The sequence below is a fragment of the Odocoileus virginianus genome, chromosome 12 (assembly GCF_023699985.2).
Source record: "Odocoileus virginianus isolate 20LAN1187 ecotype Illinois chromosome 12, Ovbor_1.2, whole genome shotgun sequence".
NCBI lineage: Eukaryota > Metazoa > Chordata > Mammalia > Artiodactyla > Cervidae > Odocoileus > Odocoileus virginianus.
In genome coordinates this window covers 61,489,793-61,507,641 of record NC_069685.1, presented here as the reverse complement: position 1 = coordinate 61,507,641, position 17,849 = coordinate 61,489,793, and the positions used below count along the sequence as shown (strand labels likewise).

The window sequence follows — 17,849 nt, the reverse complement described above, 5'->3', positions numbered from 1 at the left end:
AGGCTCACTTTAAATGCCAACTTCCTTCCCTGCTGCCTTTAAAATGACAAGAGGTTATGAGGAGGTAATCCAAAATGAGGAGCTTAAGCAAGTAAATATAATATTCCTTTTTCATTTTTTTTCTAGCCTCTTGGATACTCCTGACATCTGCAATACCATTTATGTCAAGCTTATGTGAATTAACATAAAATTTCCTGGAAAAAGTGTTATGTTGTAATCAATAAATATCTCCTGGATGTCTACAATAACCCAGAGCAGTACAAGGTGATGGGTGAGGCTGAAGATGAATGAGAAGATGAATGAGGGGTTGAGTCAGCCTCCTGGGTAAGCTGGGAGGGGAGGGGGGCTGGGCAGCTGCATTCAGCTCCCTGGGTCCTTGAGGTCAAGGCAGCATATTTCTGCTTCCCAAGCACATAATGGTCCCCTGGTGGCATCTCCCAGAGTTAACTCAAGTTTCCAAAGTGCTTGTTTTATTTTTTTAAAGAGTGCTTTCTAAAAAACGTATTTATTTATTTTTGCTTATTTGGCTGTGCTGTGTCTTAGTTGCAGGATGTGGGATCTAGTTCCCTGACCAGGGGCTGAAGCTGGGCCCTCCACATTGGGAGCGAGAGTCTTGACCGCTGAACCACCAAGGGAGTCCCACTCTCTTTATTCTTGACTCTGGGCTGCTGTGTAACACTGTTCCATCCTCTCCATCCCTGAACGACCTGCCCAGATGGCCCACCTCCATCACGAACCTTCACAGATTCACAGCTGGGGTTGGAGGGAGGCTGGGGGTGGACAAGACTCTGACTTCATTGTACAGTTGAGGAGACTGGAGTCTAGAGAGAACAGAGGGCTCGCCAAATGTCCACAGACCCCATCTGCATGGGACCATCTTGCAGCTCCTTAGATGCCATACGACATGCCATGTGACACCCCTGCCTCTATGCCTTTGCATGGGCTGTTCCCCTACCTGGAACCCTCCTGGTCAGCCAACTCAGACTCGTCCTTCCGCTTTCAGCGTCAGTAAATGTTACTTCCTCCAGGAAGCCTTCCCTGAGTACTCCAAATCTGGTCTCCAAACCAGACCTGCAGGTTACACCTTCCCATAATACTCAACATGACTCTAACTTTCAGGAGGGTGGACACCACATCATTTTGTTTACAGTTACACTCCTAGCATCTGTCCAGTGCTTGACACACAGAAGGTGCTTAATAAACACGGGTTTGACAGACTGACCAAAGAAGCTCTGTTTTTCTCAACCTCTCCAGACTGTCCCCACACTTGCCACACCCAAGTCTCAGTGCTCAGCAGATTCCATCCAGGTGGAGCAGGGATGAGTGAGAACTAACGCCAGCAACCGGGCCTATCCCCAACCACCCCCACTCCCCCACCCGCCTTCACCAGAGCAGTTCAGAGTTTATCTGTTTTATGTATTCATGCTGGCTGGTCAGATATTCTTGAAAAAGGAGTTCTAATCGTAAAACCATTTCAAAATAATTACCCCTTCTGAAGTCCCATGTGAGAAACTGCTTTAGAACTAAGCATCAAGAGAAGCCTTGCTTCTCCTTGAAAACTTGGCTTATTTTTATCTTGGGGATGATAAAAAGCATGTAAGTCACACTGCCCTTTTCTCTCTGGCCACCAGGAATTTGAAAGCTAAAACTACTGAGTGTGTTTATGTTCTGCGTGTCTGCATATTAATTCACTCTTCCTTAGCACTGGTTTTAATTTGTGTTTTTCTAGTTTGGCTTGTTTTATTTCTTTTTCTATTTTACCACACATCCACCTTATAAGATCCCTTGACTTCTCTGTGGAATGACTGGGGCATATAAACAAACAAGCAGACAAACAGAACATTCATCAGGTGCTTCATCGAGGGGGCTGGCACCAGAGTCTCAGGGTATGTGTGTGTTCGTCATTCAGCTGTGTCCGACTCTTCCGTGGCCTGCCAGGCTCCTCTGTCCGTGGAATTCTCCAAGCAAGAATACTGGAGTGGGAAGCCATTCCCTTCTCCATGGAATCTGCAGTCCTGCCTTATTCCACTTACTCTGGATTTTCCAAAAATCAGGCCTCCCACCTCCCTGGAAGCTGTGCACAACACAGGTGTGTGAGGCACTGTGGCATCAGAGGGCACAGGCTCCAAATCCCGTCCCTGCCACTTTTTCTATTTCTGAGCTTCGGCTTCCACATCTGTAGAGTGGAGGAAAACTCAGCATATAGATTTCATGTGGAGATTCATGAGATGATATGTGAGGAGAGCTTAGGACTGAGTCTGGTACCCAGACAGTGCTGAATACCAGAGATAGGGTCAACAGTTATTTAATGAGTACCAGCTATGTACCTGGCCTCATCAGGGGATGACCTAATAAGCAAGGTCAAGCAAAAAGTCCTCCTGCCTCCATAAAACACATATCCTAATGGGGAGAAAAGCGTTGAGCACATTTTGGAAAACACTGTTGCACATGATGGTAGGTGCTGTGAAGGTGAGAGAAAGTGAATGTGGAGTTGGGGTGGGACTGTTTTTGAGAAGGAGATAAGGGTGAGCTTCTTGGAGGAGGTGACGATGACGCTTGCAGGATGGTAGGAGGGGGGCTCCATGAGGGGTCTGAGTGTCAGGCCTAAGGGTTCTGAGGTTCTCTGGGGTAATAGGGATCCACAGAAGAATGAGGAGCAGCTGAGTGAGGTGGTGAATTTAATCACAACCTTCCAGCCCCTCTGGGGCAGGGCATCGCTCTGGACAGGACTTTCCCACCTGCTCCAGCTGCTTGATGGTGTTTTCTTGCTGGTTCTGGACTTTCTCGTGCTCGAGGGCGCTGGATTCCAGCTTCCAGAGTCTCTCCTTCAAGCCTGCAATGCAGTTCTCCCCCAGAGAGGGTGACCTCAGCAGCTCCTGCTTCTGGGCCTGCAGCATCTCCACCTCCTGCTTCAGCTGCAAGCTTTCCTGCTCCTTTTGCTGTGGAGACAAAGTGGGCAGGGATCCAGGGTCACGTGACCACACTCCCCACCCCTCCCCCACCCCGAGGACACCTCTAAAACCGGTGGGAGGGTGCTTTCCACTTTTAGAGCCGCCCCTGCTACCTGGGCCTTGCAGCCCCTCACTGTGCCCCCTGTGGGACCCCAAGGGCCCTCCTGGGACAGCTCAGACAGGCACGGGTGGGGAGTTGGTGGGAAGCAACACCCTGGCTCTAGAGCTATACCTCAAAGTGCAAACAGGAGGTATTTTACCCATCTGAAAGCTGTGCATCTGCCGAGGCTGGGCCGGAGATGTTGGAGCCGGGAAGCAAAGTGGCCAGAAACGACTCTTTCAGGTTAGAAGGTCGGAAGTCTGGGCGTGACCATTAACGGGCTGCATGCCAGGCTCAGAGGCTCTCCCAGGGTAACGGGGAGCCACAGCAGGCTGAGGAGCAGCTGAGTGAGGTGAGGTGCCTGTGTCCCATTTAAATAAAATCCCTCTGAGCTGCAGCCTGCAAGGGGCAGGGCCTGCCCCTACCTGGGTCTACAGCTAACTCCGCTGTGCCAGATGGGCACCCAGGTGGGCACCTCGGAACTCAGGCAGGTGCCTGGAGCAAGATCGTGAGGGACATGGAGCTAGCAAGGCCTGCTTATCCACCACCTGCCACCCACGATTTGCTGATGCAGGCACGCTGGGCTCCGTGACTCTGGCGGGCTGGCAGAGCAGGACAGTCACACACGGAGCTCTCTCCCCGGCACCACGTGCAGTGGGGGTGCGCGAGGGGTTTCCTGAGACCCAGCGACAGACAGCCCGGTGGCACTGCGCCCCCACCCTCACCTCCAGGAGCTGCTGAAGCCTGCCCAGCTCACACCGGGTGCTGCTGTTCTCCTGGGCCACTTTCTCGCGGAGGCCCTTCTCAAACACGCACTCCCCCAGGGCCTGGGCCAGCTGCGCGTCAAACCTGTCCAAGCAGAACACGGGTCACGGCACCTGGGGGTGGGGGGTGTGCCTGGGGCAGGGCAGGGGTGGGACTGGAGAGAGGCCATTAGCTTGTCGAGAACCGCTAGAGACAGACAGACAGTATCAGATGATGGAGGGCTTGTGGATATGGGGTAGGAATACAGAACACCAGAGGGCGACTTTGAGAACAAAAAAACTAGATATATAGGAAAAGCTAATCTACCAGGTTTGCCAACATATGTCAGACCTTGAACTCTACAAGGCCCAGGCTGGTGTTTAATATTCGTTGATCAGTGAATGAATGTGTTTACCAGCACAAACAAGGGACAATCAGCATTCCATGTTGTACAGGGTACTTGGGGCTCACGTGCGCATCAGCCGTTTCAGAGCATGGTTATTACTGACAGAACGTGAGACAGTTTTCCATTCCATCGTGTCCGCATTTGGTTCCTAAGCAGAAACCACAGGGACCAGACGGCCCTGCGGGCGCCGTCAGAAAATCAGGAAACACCTCATCTGGAGCCCACCTGCCCCTCCACGATGGTGAGCGCTGGGTGAGAGGCGCTTCCTGGACTGGGCGTCATTTCACACGGCTCTTTCAGCTTCTGTCCCTCTCACAGGTGAGGAAACCTGCAGAAGGCTCTGCCAAGCCTCAGGAAGACGGGACTTTGGTCAGTAAGATGTGGCTTTGGCCACCTGCTCCAGGGAACTGGGTGTGGCCAGAGTGGCTGAGCTGGGAGCGAGGTTTCAGCCTTGGTGAGAAGAAGGTCTCCCTTGTTACAAGATCATCCAACGTCCCTCAACGGCAGATGGTCAGTCAAAGCCTCAAGACTGCAAAGAAAGTCAACTGCGGCTCACATGAGGGAGCCTCTGCTGTCGGAAGGGCCCAGGGGCTTTCCGATTGGCTCCTGGTGACGTCATCCGAGAGCTGCTATTGGCTGCCTCTGAATGGTAACACTGTGATGATGGTAACCGGCCACAGTTTCAAAGCGCCTGCTCTGAGCTGGGCTCCATGCAGTCCTCCTAGCAATTCAGCAGGAAACACATCATAGCCATTTTGCAGAAGAGAAGACTGCAGTTCAGAGGTCCCTGAAGCGGGTCTGAGCCAGCCTCTCTGCTGACTAGGGAGGTCCGCCAGCCACCTGCTCGTGGGCTGCAGCAAGCAGGGGACGACAGTGGAGGCCAGACAGTGACGGACGTCTTCAAGGAGTCCTTCTGGGCCACCGGATGCCAGGGAATGCCTCCAACAGACCCTAACTCTTGGAACACACTGTCTGACCAACTGTCTGAGGCCAGAGGAACTCGCTCACAGCCTTCACCCCTCTAGGAGCGGGCCAGGGGTCCAGCTTCCCACTGCTCCAGCACAGGCCTTACCCCGAGGGCAGCTCCATCGGCCCTCGGAACTGAGCTTTGTGATCCGTGAGTAACCGTGGCAACCGGGCCACTCTGAACTGAGAGGCCAAGGTAGGGGCAGGGAACCTCAACAGCATGGAGACATCCCTCCACCCAGAGCCCAGCCAACTACGGAGGCGCTGCATCGACCCTTTGATTAAACATGAAGAGGTGTGAGGAAGTATGGCTAACTTCTCCATCTCTCCCTCACTACAGGCATGCTACCTGAATTTCCACCATGAGAGACTTCTACCTGCTCATGGGCTGCCAGCTAAAATGCTAATCCACCTAGAAAGGTAATGGTTACTATTTGCAATTAGCATCAAAACATAAGCTAACTTCTGCCAAGAGATGAGCAGGGAGTAGAGGAGTCCTTCTGCATCACAGGGTAGGTGAGCTTTAAGAAGAGATGCAAGTACGGTGAAATGGGAACTCTCCAGGGGCCATTATCTGGAATGAAGGATTCTGTGCAAGGTGGGTGGTCACGGCAAACACCAGAGATGGACTTTTCTGGCTGCATAAACTCCAAGGGCAGAGCCCCCCTGCCACTCATCAGGAAGCTAAAATCCTCCCAAGGGCTCTCAGAACAGGATAGAACCCACAGATAAGGGCCAGGATTGTCACAGCCGGCAGAAACCTTCGCCATGATGGAGTTCCAACTCTCGATTTACAGACGGCATCTGTCGGAGCCAGTCTTTAGCACCAGGTGGTCTGCTTAAGTTCGAGGACAGCTCTAAAACATCAGTCACTGTCTGGCTCAGAGAGGTAGTGTTACCTGACAAGGTCACAGACAAAACGATCGAGGTGGGACTAAGCCATTTTCCCTGCCGCAAGGACAGGTGTAGCCAGAGCATGCATGGGAAGGTGGAAAAGGAAACAGGAGTCAGCTACGAGCCAGAAAATAACAAACTTCTCTCATCTGGGGAGGCATACTAATAACCCCCCAAAGAAATTTTTTTTTTAATGAAGAAGCCAGTTCAGGAAAGCTCAAAGATAAATGAGAGAAACAATATTTAATGCAGATCAAATTCAAAACCGGTACCACTCCCATGAAAATGCAATTCGGCTGGCTATCTCTTGGAAAAAAGGCGTTCTTGGCAAAAACCACGTCCTGGCACAGAGCAAGGTTTTTCTGTGTTTTCAACTGGGACCTTCTAAAAGAAGCTAAGTTTCATCTATTCGCCTCCTAGGAAGTCTCCAGTAGGGCTTGTCTGGCTCAGAACAGGGCCCCTGCACAGCGTTACCCTCACCAGGTGAGCTGAAGAACTCAGACACAGCCAAGGAGTCCAGGGATGAAGGCATCCCAGGATATGAGGTTCCACGTACAGAGGCTTGTGAGAGAGAACTGAGCGCCAATCTAGGCTCCACCCTTGGGGAAAGCAAGCGCCTGAAGCAGTGTGCGGATTCAAGACTGGCATCTTATTCATGCAGAGCCCAGATCCTGCCAGAACTTCTCACATGAGCTGAGAGTCTAAACTTTAAATGGAAAGGGCAGTGACTCAAGTTTTTGGCCGCCTCCCCATTTTCACCAGTGGGGATGGGAACCAGACCCTAGTCCATGGCGGGATCTACCAACTGCATCATCTAGCTTCACCACAAGAGGGCGCTCCACCTGAGGAACGGAATCAGCCGAGAAGGGCTGAAGAACTTGTCCAAGGTCACACAACTGGAAAAGTGGCACAGCTGGGACTTGAAGCAGCACTGGATCCCTACCCAGCAGGCTAGGCCGACTCTGCCTCCACAGCAAACCCTTCACTTTCAGTGGCGCTGCTGAGGCCCAGAGAGGCCAAGATAGCCCCCCAAGCTTACGTGGGCAGCTGGCGATAGAGCTGAGACTGGATAACAGAGAAGAACGATTTCTTGCTGCATTCTTGGGAGAACCAAATAGCAACGTGTGGGGAGGGATGGGAAGGGATGGGGAGGGTTACGGCAGAACAGGGAGGCTGAGCTCCGGGGATGAAGAGCCCTGACTGGAGCGATGGGCTTCCAGAGAGAATCCGGAGAACCCAGCACCCAGGCAGCCCACCCGAGCCCGCAGGTCACGACTCACTTCTTCTGCTTCCTCTCCAAGTCGTGGCTCCGACTCTGCTGGCTCTCCAGCAGGAAGCGCGTGTCCTCCAGGTCGCAGGTCAGAAGGTGGCACCTCCTCTTGAGCTGCTGGGCCGCCCTCTGGGCCTCCTCGTAGGCCCTCTGCAGCTCCCTCAGCTGTGGGAGGAGCAGAAGGAGTCAGCCCCCCATGGGCACTGGACGGGCCCCCTACTTCCCAGCCGAAGCAGCTGCCACTCCCAGTGTGAGTCTGAGAGGAAGGGATGAGGCTCTGGGCCGGGAGACCTGGTCCTGACCGCTTGCCACCTGCACCAGTGTGGGCAGCTATTTCTCTGGGCTTCACTTTGCTCAGGGGGAATATGGGGGGAGGGAGGGGCGTCTATAATTCTCTGAGGGATTTTAATTTTCCTCAATACTCTTCCGGCCAGCGGATTCTGAACATGCCCTGCCCAACTCGACAGCCCCTGGAGGACCATGTATAATTGATACCCCCGTCGGCTGCCTCATCTGGGACATGTGTGTGGACCAGCTGGGAAGCAGCCAGAACAGTTCAGAGGAATTCTGACCAGGAGACCCCCGGGACGGGCTCTCCAGGGCAGGGCAGTGAATGGCACTTTAGATGGACTGACTCACATAGGAACGCACGCGGCTGCAAACAAACAGAAAAGCCACGGCTCTCGCATCTTCCTCCAGGAAACACCCTCCCAAACGTCCTAGTTTAGATCTGGGAGAGAGGGCGACTTGGCACACTCACTTTGAAGAAATGGGCTCATTAAAGAATTGCTTTAAATAAGCAAAACACCGAGTTAATGAAGCCTGTAATTCTAAATTCAGTATTTGAAGGCAAATGGGATGTTTTCTTATATTCCGCTGCTCAGAAAAAGGTTGCAGTTTTATTACTTTTTAATGTAGCATGAATATCCCTCCTTCCTTGGGGAGGCTGACCCGACTTGATGATTTGTTATGAAAGAGCTGGGCTGTTCCTGGTCGGCTGTCCCTTGGCTGGTTATCTACAGCCTGGTTGTCTCCTGAGGATCACGATACAACGTCCACCTTGAAAGTGACCGCTAAAACCATCACCAGGGAGCCTCACATCTGCTGTTTATAAAATCCCACGAGATCTCACCCTGGCCCACTTCCGCAGGATGACTTCATGATACTTTTTGCTCACAGTGAGGAGATACATAAATAATAATGGGCCAGGAAATACGACCTCAACTTTTACGGTGCTTACCTCTACTGGGGGACACCAAGAAGTAAGCAGATAATAACAATACAGCATAATGAGGCTTATATCTAGGGAAATAAATCACGGGCAACCCCCCCCCCAATCTGTGTCAGGGAAGACTTCCTGGGGGGGAGAATATTTAAGCTTAGATTGTAATGTTTGTTGGAGATATTTAGGTAGGGAAGAGAGTGTTCAAGGAAAAGGAGAGAACATATGCAGAGAGGTAAGAAAGAATAAGCCTTTCTTGAAGGAGGGGAAAAAAAAACAGCACAATGGAACAGAACAGAGTCCAGAAACAGACCCACAGAAATACCGTTGGTCGATCCTTTCTAAAGGGGAAAATGCTATATAGTGAGGGCTTTTTGACAAGTGTTGCTGAAACAACTGGTTATTTACAAGCAAAAAAAAAAAAAATTAGACACAGATTTTACACAAAAATTAACTCAAAATGGATCACAGATGTAAATATAAAATGCAAAACTATAAAGCTCCTGGAAGATAACATAGTAGAAAACCTTGATGACCTTGGATTTGGCAATGACTTTTTAGATATAAGACCAGAGGCATGGCCCATGAAAGAGAGAATTTATAAGCTGGATTTTATTAAAACTAAACATTTCCACTCTGCAAAAGACACAGTCAAAAGAATGAAAAATGACAGGAAGAAAACATTTGCAAAAGATATACTTGATAAAGAAATTATCCAAAATATACAAGAAAATCAGAAAACAAACAACTCAACTAGAAAACAAGCTAGACCTTGACAGACACTGTGACAAAGAGGAGACCGACTGCCCACATCCCACAGCAACCTGCGTGTGTGACGTCAGTGGAGGTGGAAACACGTGAAACAGGTGATGCCCTCTCTCCCTTTTGGGTTCAGTCAACACCTCGAAGAGGGAGGTGAGACCCTGCCCTATTTCTGTGACCTTGATGACCCAGACTATCTTCCCCCTTTACCTTCTGCTCCAGCTCATTCCTAGATGCCAGCTCCGACTCCAGTCTCTCCTCCGACTGTTGGAGACGCTTCCTGAGGAACTCGTTCTCCATCTGAGCACAGTCGAAGCGCATCTGCCACTCATCTGCTGTTTAAGAGAGTCAGAGAGACCCGTTAGGACACTCGGTGAACAGGGTAGTTCCCTCCCATCCTTAGCTCTTTGTGCACAATTTCACAGTGTTAACAGAATTCCTGATGTTCAACCCTAGGCGTAGGATCTGGAAATCCCACATTAAGTCCAAGCTTAACACCACTTCCTCCAGGCATCCTTCCTTGACTACCTCCAGGTGTTGGACATTACTTACCACTCACTGTTTTAAGCTTGGTCATTTACAGTGCTCAATTTCCCTACATGTGTGCATATACATTCACCCTATGGGAATTCCATAATGTTTGAGGGTAGAGGAGCTGTTTTATACATTTGTGGGTTCTCCACACCCTCAGAAGGGTCCCCTACACATGGAAGTTTCCCCTGTGTGGTAAAACAAGTTTACCAGCTGGCCATCTGCATTGGGTGACAGGGTACATCACCAGTGATGGTTGAATTAATTAACAAGTCAATGAGCAATAATTAAAGTGCCTACTATGTGAAGAGCAACAGAGATACTGGTCACAGCACGTCTCTGTGTAATAACTGAACAATCCCTTGATTTGGTAAAATTCTCAAAAAAAAAAAGTCATTTGCTGGTAGAGATGAAAACTCACTGAATAGAACAGGCACACTAGGTTGCAATAGCTTATTTTCTGACTGAATAAAAGAGTAACATTTAAGGTAATAGAGACATGGAAAACATTGTACAAATGGACAGTTTAAGATACAGGCCATCCATCCATCATCCATCCAAACATCACCCATCCATTCATCCATCCATCCATCCTCCCAACATCCATCCTTCCATCATCCATCTATCCATCATCCACCCACCATCCATCCATCTCCCATCCACCCATCACCCATCCATCTACCCACCTATCATCCATCCATCATCCATTCATCCAACCAACATCCCTCTATCCATCATCCACCCATCATCTATCCATCCATCCACCTATCCATCATCTATCCATCCATCCATCATCCATCCATCCATCCATCATCCATTTTTCCATCTACCTTCCATCCAACCAAATACTCACACTACTCCATACCAGGCACAAGAGATCATGAATAAGAAATCATTCTATCTTCCAGAAGAATCCACTTGTGGAGACAAACGTGTAAAGTCAGCTTAAACGAAGCATGACCAGGACTCTTATAAAGGAACTTAAGGAAGTTCAGAAGAGGATTCAAACTCATGAGGGAAGCAAACTCTGTTTTGTTCACGACTGTATCCACATCCACAGGACTTACTATAATGCCTAGTATATCAATAAATGCTCCATAACTTTCACTGCAGAGGTGGCTGGGTGAGTGAATGGATGGATGGACAGATGGATGGCAGGACTGAGGTCTTGTCGGGGGTGATTCTCACATAACTAACCCAAACAGAAGGATGATATAACTGTAAAAAGTTAAAGCTTCTTCAAATTTCCATCAGGGTAAATGATAACATGGTAGGAAAGGAATCCTATGTCTCCACCAGGAAAAAAAAATCTCAATTGGCAAATGGCACAGCTTCAAAAAGGAAAGGGCAGCAGAAAGGATTTCTGGGGTGGCCCGTGTGCTCTGCGCTCCAGAGAGGGGTGTGGGCGCCACAGAGAGCCGAGGACCTGCCCCACTCCTCCAGGCCGAGTTCCGCCTCCAGCCTCCTTCCCCGTGGGCGCCATTCTTCACATACACATCAGGGAGCCCTCCATTTTCCAGTACCATTTTCCTGGGCTTCCCTGACCTCCCACTGACATTGCAAGTTTCTGGACAGCAAGGCCCAACTAAAATTCTTCTACAACCCTCGCCCCAGAGTCCAGCTCAGTGCTGATTACATTCCATGAAAGGTTCTCTTTAAAGATTTCACCATGCATAGTGAGAAAACATATATATTTTCAATAATTTCTACTCCAGCTTGATCCATAGGGGAGGTTATGGCGGCACTGCAGTGGTGTGATTAAAGTGTTTTATTGCTTCTTTCAACTTTCCTATGTCTTAGACATTTTCTATAATGAGTATGTACTACTTTGATAATCAAAAACAAAATATTTGTGGATTGGCTTCCTGGAATAAGTGTCCTGAGCTGAAAGCCTGCGCAGCACTGTGACTAATGTGCTCCTGAGCTCAGCGCATTTCCCCCTTGGCCGACTCCCGTATCTCTGCACAGGAAGACAAATGGCCGGGGAGCATCGTTCAGACATAAATCACCATCAGGATGGAACCGGGGCTGATGTTCTTCTGGGGAACCTGTGCCGGTTCTGGGAAAACAGGTTCCCTTCCGTCTGAGTGGGCCCCACCTTGTTGGGGCTCGGGTACCCGAGAGTCTCAGCCTCCTCAGGATGAACCTCCCTGGCAAACGCCTGCCCTGCGGGTAGCTGGGATGAGAGGATGACAGGAGTGGAGTAGGAAGCCAACGTGCCTTCCCCTCCTCCACCACCTCCTGACCTCGGCCCCTCTGAGTGTCCCTGACGTTTCTAGGGCATCGATTCTCTGGGGGCACTAGAAGAATGATGTCTACATTTTATAAAGGCTGACAGACATGCCGGGAACCCTCCTCAGCTGACTAGTTCCGACTGGGGAGAGGAGATGATAAGGATGCCTCCTGCCCATCCAGCCGTGAGATGTGTCTCCAGGCGACCAAGACAGGCACCACCAGGAATCCCTGGCCCCACTGAGCACATCTCTCACTGGGCAGTTCACTCTAACTGCTAACCAAGTGCCTGACATCACTTTCAAATAGGGCCAGGAGTAGTCCCTGCTCCACAGGTGATGAGCAGGAATAAGGGTACCACTATTAGTGCTACTAGAAATAATAATAAAGTGAGCAACAGCTATTCAGCATTCTGTACCATACATGTGGCTAAACACCTTCCATTCATCATCTCTGGCTACAGCCATATGAAAGATGAGGAAACCAAGGCGCGATAATTTCTTTGACCAAAGTAACAGAGTCTAGATTCAAATTCAGAAATGTGATTTTATAGCTTTCACTTCTTAACCACTGAACTGAGTTCCTCAAAACTTATATTGTTGTTCAGTTGCTCAGTCGTGTCTGACTCTCTGTGACCCCATGGACTGCAACACACCAGGCTTCCCTGTCCTTCACCATCTCCTGGAGTTCGCTCGAACTCATGTCCATTGAGTTGGTGATGCCATCCAATCATCTCAACCTCTGTCGCACCATTCTCCTGCTTTCAATCTTTCCCAGCATCAGGATCTCTTCCAATAACCCTTGCTCACTGGAATTTAATAAAAATTTATATTATGAAGGTCAAAGTCTTGTATCATGTCCAACTCTTTGCGACTGCATGGACTATACAGTCCATGGAATTCTCCAGGCCAGAATACTGGAGTGGGTAGCTTTCCCTTCTCCAGGGAACCTCTCTAAACCAAGGATTGAACCCAGGTCTCCTGCATTGCAGGCAGATTCTATACCAACTGATCTATCAGGAAAGCCCAAAAATTTATATTAAAATAACTCATAAAAAAGATTCTTAAATATAAGGGTGCCTTGCCCATCTACAGGGGATGACAGAGGATGAGATGGTTGGACAGCATCACCAACTTGATGGACATGAGTCTGAGCAAGCTGCAGGAGATGGAGAAGGACAGGGAAGCTTGACGTGTTGCAGTCCATGGAGTCTCAAAGAGTCGGACACGACTGAGAGACTGAACTGAACTACCCATCTATAGAACCACTATTTTTTAAATCATTCTTTGCATTATTAATAAGCAGCACCTGTCACATTGTTAATTTATTACCTTAGATATTGTTGGGTTATCTGTTTAATGCCTGCCTCTTCCACTGGACTGTACACCTGAGAAGGCAAGATCTGTTCCTGTTTTCTCTGACAACGTCTCAGCCCCTAATGCAGCATCTAGAGCATTGTAAGTGCTCCATATGTGTGAATGAATGAATGAATGAAAAAAAGGAGAGCTTTTCCCACCAGTGTCTGACTCCGTGGTTCCCAAGGACTCACCTCCTCCAGTGTGACTCCTCTCTAAATCATTCAACTGAATTTTCTGCTGGGCTTCCTCCAACCGCTTCTCCACTTCTCCCAGATTCTTCTGGACTTGCTCATACTTGCTCTGGAAGAGAAGCCTCTAGGTTTCAAACTGGACCTAAGACAGTGGCCATCTCACCCAAGGTGCTTTCAAACCAGGACTGGCCCCTATCCCCACCCCCACCCCCCCCACAATCCTCACCCAGGACACCTCCAAGGCCAAGACTTAAGAAGACTCGGATGTCCTCCAGGATTCCCAGCATGGGAGTCAGTGAGCCTGTGCATCCCAGATCTGAGCAGAGAAGGGCAGGCCCGAGCCTCCCGGCCACTCTTCTCGGGCACTCGCATCCCCAGAGCTCCCGACCACTCGCCTTTAGCTCCTGGACCTCCCGAGAGGCCCGCAGCCGCTCTGCCCGCTCACTCTCCAGCACCTGGCAGGCCACGTCCCCTTTGAAGCACTCATCGGCCAGCTCTGTGGTCAGCTCAGCGATCTGGAGGGGGAGGGTTAAGGCAGAGTTACTTGTCAGGGCTGCCAACCCTTCTCCCCCCGTCCATGCTCCATGGGACCATCCTCACACTGATACTAGGTCTTATCGCAAGGCAGCCCTGCAGCGTAATAAGGTGGTTGACAGCACGGGTGTCGGATGTTACTGGTCCTGGGGGTTAGAATTCCTGGCCCAGCACTCACTCTCTGTGTGGCTCTGAGCCACACAGGATGCCTCTTTGATGCTCAGTTATCTCCACTTCAGTAAGGAAGGGGACAGCAAAGAGAACTGTTTTGAGAATTAAGTGTGATAATCCACACAGAGCTTAGCACAGTGCTAAGCACATAGTAAATGCTCAATGAAAAAACAATTATTCGAGTAGAAACTCTCCTTAGCTATCCTTCAGGAAGTCATTTCACTTGACCAAACAACAAGCTTCCTTGGTAAGACACACACTCACAGATGCCCACTCTCCATGGATGCTCTCGGCCAGGAAACCTCTCGATGGTTCCCCGGGGCCCGCCTGCCTCTACCAGGTTTCAGCCATGTGGTCACGCTGTGTGTGCTCCCAACCTGTTTATGCCTCACACACTTTTATGCAATTACCTATTCTATTAGCTACTACATAAACCTGTAAGATGTGACCTTGCCAAGAGTTCCCAGGAAAACTAGGCTGAATGCTTTGGAGGCAATGAATACAAGTGAGTTGCTTCTTAATATTGTGTCATATAGGTTTAAGTGCAAAAACTATAAAGGAAAAACTCCAAGTACAAAGTGTAGGCTTCTGCATTCGAATTCCTTTGCCATTTGCTCTCCTTTAAAGAAATCGAAACTGGAAATCATGTAGTTGTGTGTGAGTGGTGTGGTTTAAAGAAGAAGTAGATCTTGAGTTTTTGGTCCCACCTCAGTGAGTTGAGGCAGACATGTTTTAGGTTAAAACTAAAAAATGTTTATTTTTTAAATGAATTCCACTTGCAGTGGCTTTTTTTCCCCCCAAATAAATGGGAAACACCAAGTGAGTCAGTGCTTTTGTGGTCTTATTGTTTCAAATACAGCCTTCTGGGTTCAAGGATATGCCAAGTGGAGTGAGAAAAAAAAACATACAAGTGGACAGTTCATGACCAAGAAGCGCAGAAATGACGCCGCACAGCAGAGTCTCATGAAACTGGGGCTATGCTTGTGTGAGGCAGCGGTTAAAGTCCAGATGGAGGGGAGAAAAGAAAAAAACAAGAGGCAAGGTGCAGGGTCAAGTTCAGACACAACAACTCACGCACTGTGTGACCTGGGACGAGCTTCTTCCTCTCTGGGGCTGTGGTCACCTGAGCTACAAAATGCTCTGAATTAGGTGATGTCTCCTGTCCTCCTGGCCATCCCAGGAATCTGAATTTCAATACAGTCCGGGGTGATTCTTCAGCACAGTAAAATTCATGTGTTACCACCATAGGAGAGACTAGGATCACCTCCTAATTTTAGCCTCATTTGGTTCTAAGTGGGTCAGATTTAAAGCAAAGCGGAAGTCGCTCAGTGGTGTTCAACTCTTTGCGACCCCATGGACTGCAGTCTGCCAGACTCCCCTGTCCACGGGACTTTCAGTCCAGTTCAGTCACTCAGTCATGTCTGTCTCTTTGCGACTCCACGGACTCCAGCATGCCAGGCTTCCCCTGTCCATCACCATCTCCTGGAGCTTGCTCAAACTCATGTCCATCGAGTCAGTGATGCCATCCAACCACCTCATCCTCTGTTGTCCCCTTCTCCTCCTGCCTTTGATCTTTCCCAACATCAGGGTCTTTTCCAGTGAGTCAGTTCTTCGCATCAGGTGACCAAAGTACTGGAGTTTCAGCTTCAGCATCATTCCTTCTAGTGAATATTCAGGACTGATTTCCTTTAGAATTGCCTAGTTTGATCTCCTTGCAGTTCAAGGGACTCTCAAGAGTTTTTATAGGCAAGAATATTGGGACTTTACAGGCAACAACACTGGAGTGGGTTGCCAGACCCATTCAGGATCTTCCTGAAGCAGGGATCGAACCCAGGTCTCTTGCATTGCAGGTGGATTCTTTACTGCCTGAGCCACTGGGGTGCGTAAAGGCACTCAAGCTGGAAGAGTGATCACTTGCAGTGGCGCCGACTGCAGGCCAGTGTTCCCCAGAAGCACCCCGGATCACACCCCGAAATGCCCCCATCCCTGCCATCAGCATGGATACCAAACACCAGGAGAGTGTTCTCTCTGCCTTAACCATTTAGTATGAAATTCAATTTGTGCTAATCGGCCTGAGCAAAGAGAGCACAAAATTAATTTAATGCATTAATTTTGAATTCCGCAGACCCCAAGTCTAGAGCTCAAAGGACAATTCATCTTTCCAAATTGAGGAAACAACAGCTGCTTTTCTCAGAGACAGGAGCCTCTGACCGTTCCCATCCCCACAAAGCCCTCTTCCTTCACACGGGTCCAGAGGCTCTGTCCTTGAGGTGAGGGGTGGGCACCACACCCAGAGCTAGCAGGTGAGTGCAAAAGGAAGACCAGTTTAATGAGAGCCAGGCTGCAAACCCAGGACGGCCTTGTGCAGACCACACTAGGACCAATTAACCAGGAATTATTCTGGGATCCTCCCCGGATCCACTGCTTGGCTGAATCTTCAGAAACCCTCTTTCTACTCAGGCACAACGACTCCAAGGGTCTGCCAGAGAGACGGAGATGGAAATGAATGAATCTGCTGTACGTTTCGCAGTCAAACAGAAATAACATTCCACGCCTCCTGCACAGACACCAGACTGCGGGGGAACCGTGGGTTACGGGGCTGTGAAGGACCTTAACTGCCGAGCGCACGGGGGGCCCTGGGCTGTCATGGTCACCGGCCCTGCGCGATGCAAGCACCTACTGCCTGCCAGACCTGCCTTCGGAGACTCTGCTGCTGGGGAGGGAAGGAAACCACGTGTGGAGCACCCACATTCTTTGCCCAGCTGTGTCCTTGGCTCTTAGATTTGAGGACCCCTGGACCCCAAACCACCTGTCCTGCAGAGAGCAAACAGCACCCTTTCCCCTCTCTCCCTGTGCTTTTCTCAACCAAAATGATCTGTTTATTTAAGCCCTAGAATGAGAAACAGCTCACACTCGTCCGCCGCTGTGAACACACAGGTGACCCCTGGGCACAGAAGCCTCACGAGGAGGGTGTTTCTGGCGCTTGCTCACACAGAACAAGATACGGTGGCTGTGAGAGGTGGAACAAGTTGCTCAGATCAGAGCTGATTGGTCTCAGAGGCAGTCCCGCCCAGGCAGCCCAACTCGGGGTCCTGGCTGGACCTCTGTCCAGATGCTGTTTCCTGTCTGGCATCCCCCGTCCAGCTCGATCCCCTGCCCCCAGGCCCCTGGGGGTGGTCGTTCTGGAACAGACCAGGACACGTGGCTAAGGAAGGTGATGGGGAATGGCCAGCGAGTGCAGGTCAGCGGCGAGGTAAGACCGAGACTGCAGCCAAAGGGAGACTTATGGACCCCTATGCAAAAGAAAGTCCCCATCCCCTTCAAACTGAACGACTGAAACAGAAAATGAAAAACATCAGCAGAGGAAAAAGGTAGAGAGGAGACAATGGCCCCTTTTCTCCTCTGGGGGCGCGGAGGCACAGACAGCAGACTTTCCTGCCATGCCTTCCTCTGCGGGTCCTGGGCTCAGCCCGCCGTGGTCATCCTTGAACACGCCCGCCCAGTGTCCAGAGAGCCT

The 17,849-nt window shown here is 50.0% G+C and overlaps 1 protein-coding gene across 1 annotated transcript in view; it reads right to left on the bottom strand.

The window, feature by feature from the left end:
- Positions 1-17,849, bottom strand: part of MYO18B (myosin XVIIIB) — a 210,624-nt gene that overhangs the window by 98,025 nt on the left and 94,750 nt on the right. The window contains exons 25-30 of the mRNA XM_070474664.1: positions 14,023-14,142; positions 13,628-13,736; positions 9,526-9,650; positions 7,342-7,496; positions 3,777-3,900; positions 2,739-2,939 (exon numbers count right to left, since the gene is read on the bottom strand). Of these exons, the coding sequence (XP_070330765.1) occupies positions 2,739-2,939; positions 3,777-3,900; positions 7,342-7,496; positions 9,526-9,650; positions 13,628-13,736; positions 14,023-14,142 (834 nt within the window). The remainder of the gene's footprint in view (positions 1-2,738; positions 2,940-3,776; positions 3,901-7,341; positions 7,497-9,525; positions 9,651-13,627; positions 13,737-14,022; positions 14,143-17,849) is intronic.